Source organism: Colobus angolensis, unplaced genomic scaffold, assembly GCF_000951035.1.
Source record: "Colobus angolensis palliatus isolate OR3802 unplaced genomic scaffold, Cang.pa_1.0 Scaffold527, whole genome shotgun sequence".
Classification (NCBI taxonomy): domain Eukaryota; kingdom Metazoa; phylum Chordata; class Mammalia; order Primates; family Cercopithecidae; genus Colobus; species Colobus angolensis.
In genome coordinates, this window is record NW_012118788.1 from 454,144 (window position 1) to 461,468 (window position 7,325).

At 60.1% G+C, this 7,325-nt stretch overlaps 2 protein-coding genes across 7 annotated transcripts in view; one reads left to right on the plus strand and one right to left on the minus strand.

Annotated features, from left to right (window-relative positions):
- The first annotated feature begins 209 nt into the window (after positions 1–209).
- DERL3 (derlin 3) lies at positions 210–4,634 on the plus strand. Of its 4 annotated transcripts, none has more exons than XM_011960846.1 (7): positions 210–339; positions 457–522; positions 599–672; positions 789–882; positions 1,381–1,576; positions 2,092–2,182; positions 4,180–4,634. In XM_011960846.1, the coding sequence occupies exons 1-7, from the start codon at positions 247–249 to the stop codon at positions 4,265–4,267; spliced, it is 702 nt and encodes a 233-aa protein (XP_011816236.1). In that variant the 5' UTR covers positions 210–246; the 3' UTR covers positions 4,268–4,634. The 4 variants fall into 4 exon arrangements, with proteins under 4 accessions (XP_011816236.1, XP_011816237.1, XP_011816234.1 ...); XM_011960847.1 differs by having other exon boundaries at positions 4,227–4,634; XM_011960844.1 differs by lacking the exon at positions 4,180–4,634 and adding an exon at positions 2,286–2,514.
- SMARCB1 (SWI/SNF related, matrix associated, actin dependent regulator of chromatin, subfamily b, member 1) overlaps positions 4,610–7,325 on the minus strand; it is a 46,098-nt gene continuing 43,382 nt past the window's right edge. For all 3 annotated transcript variants that reach the window (XM_011960843.1, XM_011960841.1, XM_011960842.1), the window contains exons 8-9: positions 5,457–5,588; positions 4,610–4,970 (exon numbers count right to left, since the gene is read on the minus strand). In XM_011960843.1, the coding sequence (XP_011816233.1) occupies positions 4,931–4,970; positions 5,457–5,588 (172 nt within the window). In that variant the 3' untranslated portion in view covers positions 4,610–4,930. The remainder of the gene's footprint in view (positions 4,971–5,456; positions 5,589–7,325) is intronic.

Consider the following 7,325-nt stretch of genomic DNA (forward strand, 5'->3'; position numbering starts at 1 on the left):
ACCGCAGCCACAACAACCGCCACGTGCTCAACCTTGGCGCCTGCCCATTGGCCACCAGCCTCTACCCGCCCACTCTCCCTTTCCGTCCCAATTGCCCTCTTCCTCCTTCCATTGGCTGCCGGTCCCAGGGGCTCTCTTTTCAGCCGGGGCGCGCAGCGCCTCGGATGCGGATTGGTAGAAGGCGGGGCTGGGAGGCGGGTTAAAGACCGCGTTGCTGGCTGGGCCACGCGTGCTTGAGAAGGTTCAATGGCGTGGCAGGGACTAGCGGCCGAGTTCCTGCAGGTGCCGGCGGTGACGCGGGCTTACACCGCAGCCTGTGTCCTCACCACCGCGGCGGTGGTAAGCGGCTGGGCGGACCGGACGTCGCTTTGGTTACAGCCTCTGGCGGGAGGGTGAGGGTCGCCATGGTTACGGCGTGCCTCCCTGGCAGCTCTTGACTGGCCCCTGGTTCTACAGCAGCTGGAGCTCCTCAGCCCGTTTCAACTCTACTTCAACCCGCACCTTGTGTTCCGGAAGTTCCAGGTGAGGCCGCCCCGCCCTGCCCCGCCCACCCCGCACCTGACCGCCCACCCGGCACCTGACCGCCCCTACTCCGCAGGTCTGGAGACTCGTCACCAACTTCCTCTTTTTCGGGCCCCTGGGATTCAGCTTCTTCTTCAACATACTCTTCGTGTATCCTGCGCCCTGTGGACATAGGCTGGGTGGAGGGCAGGCCCGCCAGGCTGGGAGAGCCCGGGACGGGGAAACTGAGGCCCCGCCTGGTGGCACTTCCTATACCTTCGCCGTAGGTTCCGCTACTGCCGAATGCTGGAAGAGGGCTCCTTCCGCGGCCGCACGGCCGACTTCGTCTTCATGTTTCTCTTCGGGGGCGTCCTGATGACCGTATCCTTCCCGCAGGCTGTGGAACCTCGGGCTAGGGCGCCTCGGGGTCCGGCCTGTGTTGGTCCTGGGGCTTGACGTGAACAGCCATACCAGAAAGGGACACAGTCGCTCTCTAGCTTAGTATGTGTTGAGGGTCGACTTTGTGCTCAGCTGCAGGGGCCAGGGCTAGGTCTTCAGTGCTGTATGCAAAATACAAGGCGATGCACAAAGGAGCCAGGTGGGGTGTCAGGGCCACTAGCTGAGCGCCCTGAATGCAAGTAGCCGGGAGAAACTGGAGCAGGGACAGGCAGTGCTTGGACCTTGGGATGAGGCTGTAGGTGTGAAGGGCAGATCTCGTGGGACCTGAAGCGGACTGTCTGTCGCCTTTATTGGACGGGCTCATCTTGAGGGAATAGCACAGAGAGGAGATGAGGGGAAGAATTCCAGGGGCTTGAGAAGTCAGAGGGGCCCTGAGCTTGGGCAGAGGCCTGCCACCGGAGCACCTTGACTCTGGCCCAGCTGCTGGGATTCCTGGGCAGCCTGTTCTTCCTGGGCCAGGCCCTCATGGCCATGTTGGTGTACGTGTGGAGCCGCCGCAGCCCTCGGGTGAGGGTCAGCTTCTTCGGCCTGTTCACTTTCCAGGCACCGTTCCTGCCTTGGGCACTCATGGGCTTCTCGCTGCTGCTGGGCAACTCCATCCTCGTGGACCTGCTGGGTGAGCCTCCTGGTACATCCAGTCCACCCCAGGCTGGCCACTCCCCTCAGGACACGCTGCTTATGCCCTGGGGCCCCTCTCCCATTCGTGCTGGAGCTCTGCTCACATCTGGACCTCTCATCTGGCTCCATCCCCATCTTCCTGCCCTCCCAGCTGCTGTGTTCTTACAGCCCCTCAAGCCACCCGGCCCACATAATTTGCATCTTCAGGGCTGATCTGCTGATGCTTGCGTGGTTCTGATGGGGGTGGGGATGGGCGGGTCAGGGTTCCTGCCCCATGGCTCCCACTCCTCCACTATTCTCAGGCCCTCCCCTCCCTGTATCCTGTCTGCTTCTGGGCCCTTTAAGCTTGTCCTTCAGGGCCCACCCTGGGCTGACACTCTGCAAGATTTTGGGGAACTCATGCTCTGGGGCCTGCAGGGCCACCAGGCTGTGGATGGGGGCCTGGGGCAGGCTCTGCTGGTCTAGGACTCTGGGCTGTGGAGGGTGACCTTGCAGTCTGTGGCTGTCTCACAGGGATTGCCGTGGGCCACATCTACTACTTCCTGGAGGATGTCTTCCCCAACCAGCCTGGAGGCAAGAGGCTCCTGCTGACCCCCGGCTTCCTGTGAGTGTTCAGAGAGTCCTCTCTCCCTCTCCCCGCCCTCAGATGGATCCCCACCGATGGGGACCTGTGCTGGTCTCTGCTCAATACGGGCCTCTCCCCACAGAAAGCTGCTCCTGGATGCCCCTGCAGAAGACCCCAATTACCTGCCCCTCCCTGAGGAACAGCCAGGACCCCATCTGCCACCCCCGCAGGAGTGACCCCCACTGAGAGCCAGGCCTAAGAGGCTTCTGGCAGCTTCTATCCTACCTGTGATCCCTACTTGGGGCAGAAAAAACCCAACCTAAAGACTGGGTCCATGCAAGGGCCCACCTGAATAAACAGAATGACCTGCAGTCTCTCGGCCCACAGCACTGGCTTCCCCACCTCACCCAGCCACATCCTTCTCTGCCTGCCCCGTCCTCACTCAGTGTGGCCTCTCAGCCCAACTGTAGGTGGTAGGATAGGGTGCCCACAGAGGGCAAAGAAACTGCCCATGGTTGCCCGGCAGGGCTTTGAACTCACAGGTGACAGGCTCAGGGTTCTCATCCTGGCCCTACCAGGGCTTTTGGGCAAGTCCTGCCCACCACAGGCCTCTGCTCTGTGCCAGTCAGTGGGGAATTTCACCAGATTTCGACTGCTGGGGCCAGGACAGGCCTCTCCTAGACTGTGCCGAGCCAGCCTACAGATAGATGTTCTGGCCAGTGGTGCCTTCAGGCTGATGCCGATCTAGCCTCTCCTGTTCCTCATCAGCCACCCTGACAGGTGGGCCTATAACTCATTTATCATCTGGTGACACCAAAGCCCCATGGAGTCAGCTGCAAAAGAGGGCCAGGACTGGGTCTTTCTTCTGCCCTTTCTATGACCCCAGAGCCTTAAAGTTTTTACCTTAGCAGAGTCCTGAGACTAGGTGAGGGAGGGACTTCTGGAAGGTTCTGTTCCTGCTCTTTTTAGCTGAGGACCTGTGTGAGCCTTATCTGACCCCTACGGCTCACTTTTCTCTTCTGACCTGGCAGCTTTCCTTGTTGGTCTAGACCTGTCCATGTTGTGGTTTATTTCTGGATGCTCAGTGGCACAGGGCCTCCTCCAGCTACAGGTTGTCATTTTCATGGTAACAACACTGTTCTCTGTTGAATCTGCCCTCCACGTTGTAGCCAGACCTTGTGGAGCTGGCTCTGTGGTGGTGTGAACTGGTAGTCAGGAGTGAGGGCCCAGCCTCCCCAGCACCTCCCAGCCAGGTGGCCCTGCTCGACCTGTGGGGTGAGGCAGCCAAGGTTCCTTCCATCCCACCAGTTGTGGAGACACAGGGCTGCCTCACCCTTTCATTGCCAAGGTTCCTGCCTCATGGATGGAACAAACACCTCAGCAATGAAACCTGTTCATGTCCAAGAGCAGCTGGGCTGGGAATCTTCCCTTTTGTTCAAGGTCTTCCAGTAAGGCCCAGCTGTCCCCTTGCTGTGCGTGGGGCTCTGGGGAGTTCCACTCTTTGATGGAGAGCAGAGGCCCTGAGTGCAAACGCCCTTGGGAGAGTCTCATGCTAACATGTGCTCAAAGGAGCCCCCATCTCACATCCCAGCGACCAAGAACCTCAATCCCTAATCGGAGCTCTGCCTCTGCCCACATGGGGCCCTACCCCACCTCCAGGGAGCACAGCAATCTCTGACCCTAGCCCTGCCCTGGCAGCCAGGGACTTGCCAACAGCTGAGGGTGACAGCAGTCTGTGCTGGGATCTGTGCCCAGTCCCTTCAGTGAGGCTGGAGCTGCGAGCCAGTTTGCTGCCCTCCCAGATCCTATGTCCATTCTAAAGAGTGGGGACTCCTCCCTATTACAGATGAGAACACAGAGGGGCCACGAACTCCTTGGAGGCAGGGCTGGGAAGGGACCTCGGGCTCTGTCTCCTCCCTGCACCATGTCAACCCCAAGAGCTGGCACCAGGCCACAGCACCTGCTGGGGTGGGAAAGGGCCCCAGTTGACCTGGCTATGGGTGCCGCTGGAGTTAGAACAGCCCTCCTGCACCCAGGCTGGTGACAGCCCAGCAGTGCCCACACAGGACTGGGCCCTCCGCAGAGGACTTCAGAGCAGCAAGGCCCCAGCTGGCAGTAGCCTGACCATCTGAACACAGCAGAGCCAGGGTGGCCCAGGGACAGCAGGAGAGCTCACGGCACCTTTCTGAGGCCAAGCAAGGGGAGCAGGGTTAGGGCTGTTGCTGAAAGGCAGAGAGCCTCTGCCTTGAGCCTCACAGCCACTCTTCTCAGCTCTCTGGGTCTGGAAGGAGAACAGGCTGAGGGGAGCTGAGGTGCTACCAGAAGCCCCGTTCACCCTCGCCCGCCCACCTGGGAATCTGAGGCAGAGGAGGGCGAGGCCTGTGTGCCAGCCTTGTTCACATGCCACCTTTGTCCCCCCAAACCTCAGCTCCACTTCTGGCTCTCATTATTTTTATGCTAAAACTCTGAAGAAATTGAACATGACCTGTTGCCTTTTATTTAAAAACTGTTACTAGCCCTGCCTGGGGCTCCTATACAAAAACAAAACACAACCTAAAATAAGGTTTCTTCCTGACCCCAGAGACTGGGGAGGGTGGGGGGCAGGACTGGGGCTCAGCAAATGGAATGTGTGCTGGGAAGGGCCACCCGGAAGCCCCCACTCTACCCCCACCCCGATCCTTAGGATGGCGCTGGGCTGTCCCCTCGCCTCTGTCCTTGCCAGAAGATGGAGGAGAGGCGGCCCAATCTTCTGAGATACTCCGTGGGAGCTGCATGCTGATGGGCTGGTTACCAGGCTGGGGCTGTGTTGGCAAGACGCCTCATCCGCCTGGAAGAGGAGTGGGGAGGGCAATGAGTCGGGGCCAGTTCCCAGCCTGGCCGCTGCCCTTACCAAGGCTCTACAGGGCAGCCAGGTGTGGGGGTGGGAAGAGAGGCAGGATATGGCCCCCAGCAGCCTTCTCTCAGCCTCACCTGTCTGCCACTGGACTCAGCCTTCTCTCAGCCTCACCTGTCTGCCACTCAAGCCCTGCTCATCACTCCAGGGACCCCAAAACCTGGATCTGGGCTGTGGTCAGACCCTCAGCCTGAGGAATTATGTTTGTTCCCTGCAGGGAAATATACTCTGGGGCTTGGATGGGGCCTCATCACCCAGAAGGCTGCCTGGATGGGGCCTCATCATCCAGAAGCCTGCCTGCCTCTAGCAACACTAGAGGTTCCCAAAGACCATGGGAGACTGGGAAAGGCAATGGCCCTGCCCCTGCCTGGAAAGCCAGGTGCCTGTAGGCAGAGCCCAGGACCACAGGGCCAGGGGTACCTCGTGTTCCTGTCCTGGTCACGGATCTTCTTCTCCATCTCGGCGTCTGTCAGAGTCTCCAGCAGTGGGCACCACTGGTCCGCATCGCCCGTGTTCCGGATGGCAATCTCCACTGTGGGCAGAGGGTTCTCACTACGAGGAGGGGAGGCAGTGAAAGGAATGACTTTTCCAGCTACAGATGGAGAGTCCTCAGAAAGCTCTGGCCCCTGTCTGTGCCCTGCTCCTCCCAGCAGCACTGTTGGCACCCAGGGGATGCTCCAGTCACCTGAACCCCAAGGGAGCTGCTGGAGGCGCCAGTGCCTCTCCAGAACAATAGTGTTGTCACCATGACCCCACGGGCTTCCCTTCAAGGTGAACTTTCAACAGGCCCTTTGCGCCCAGCATCTCTCTGTCTCTGAGATGGAGGAGGGGGCCATTGGCTGTGGAGGTGGTCCTCCTTGACAGGACAGCACGGGCTGGGCCACGCTGATGCCACAGTGCCACAGTAAGGAGGTGGAACCCATAGGAGCAGGAGGACTGTATGCTCCACCCAGTGTCCAGAGCCAGGGCCCACTGATCACGTAAAAGGGATGGATGGTGAATGGGAGCAAAGGAGTCTCCCAGAAGTCCCCAGCGCCTCACTACTGAGGGCCACTGCACAGCCTTTTTCTGCATTTTCTACACACTTGTCCCTCAGCCCACCTCCTGGCCAAACAAAACCCCCCGACAGGCTGGTCTGTGCTTAGGATCAGACAGCTGGCTGGCAGGGAGCTGGACTGAAGCCATATCCCTGGACCACACTCTGCCCTGGGTCTCATAAGGACCACCCGACTCTGCCCCAAGGTACCCTCCTCTTGCCAAGGGGATACAGCAGAGGAGGGGGCAGCAAGGGCAGAGGCTACACAGGCATGGGGTGGACACAGGAGTGCTGGGGTAGGTGGGAGGGTGGCTGGCTGCCCCCTTTCTGGGCCTTGATTTGCAAGTCTGTAATAGGACGCTAAGGAGACCACAGCTGTGGATGCCACAGGGCCCGTGTGCCTCCCACATGCAGTGGCTCCCGTCACCCCCACCTCTGAGAGAGCAGCTTTGGGTGCTGACAGTGTTTCCTGGTTGAGTGACACCAGACCCCTGGCGTGGCAGAAGTCATTGGTCCTAACCATGACTCTCCCACTTCCCCTCCCCTCTCCATGGTCCTTTCCTTTCTCCTCCACTTGGCTCTCCCTAGGCTCAGCCCTGGGAGAAGGACACCCTGCCAGCCTGCGGCCCTGCAAAACACGATGAGTTCTGGGAGGAACAAGGACAGGCCGGGCTCAGGGGAAGCGCCAGGTGGACACTGATAGAGTAAGAGAGGACAGGTCCCTGCAAACCTCATCTGGAATATGGAAACATTTATTGCTGTGAAGGGCTTTTGAAAGATGACTGTTATTAAAGCAGCCAACACACATCCATTGAGGGAGCTTCCTAGGGGCCAGGGACCTTCTCACAGCCTCCCTGTAGCTGGCGCTCAAGGTTGTGGGACCAGTCTGCCTGCAGAGCGAGCCCCGGCTCCCTACATCCACACCAGTGAGCGCACACCCAGCACCGGGAGCCATGAGCCCGTTCCAGGTTGGGCTTGGTGCTGCTCTCCTCAGCCTGGGGTCTCGGGGACTGTGAGCACACAAGGCACAGCACAGGGCACTGGCTGTGGCTGGCTCTCCCTGCAGCAGGCCTGACCCCTCACAGCTGACGCTCAGCCCACCAGGTCCATGCCCATGAGTCCCAGATGCTCGAGCTCATGCTGGTGATGCAGAGGCAGGGCCAGAGGCAGTGTCAGCACCCCCACCTGTGTGGGCCTCTGGGGCTAACCCATCCTCAGCAGCTCCTGACAGCTGGTCCCCGGCCAGCACGGGG

Coding starts and splice junctions, on each gene's coding strand:
- DERL3 (XM_011960844.1), top strand. CDS start 247: ATGGCGTGGCAGGGACTAGCGGCCGAGTTCCTGCAGGTGCCGGCGGTG. Junction 523..598: donor TTGTGTTCCGGAAGTTCCAG/GTGAGGCCGCCC, acceptor CCTACTCCGCAG/GTCTGGAGACTCGTCACCAA. Junction 1,577..2,091: donor CATCCTCGTGGACCTGCTGG/GTGAGCCTCCTG, acceptor GCTGTCTCACAG/GGATTGCCGTGGGCCACATC.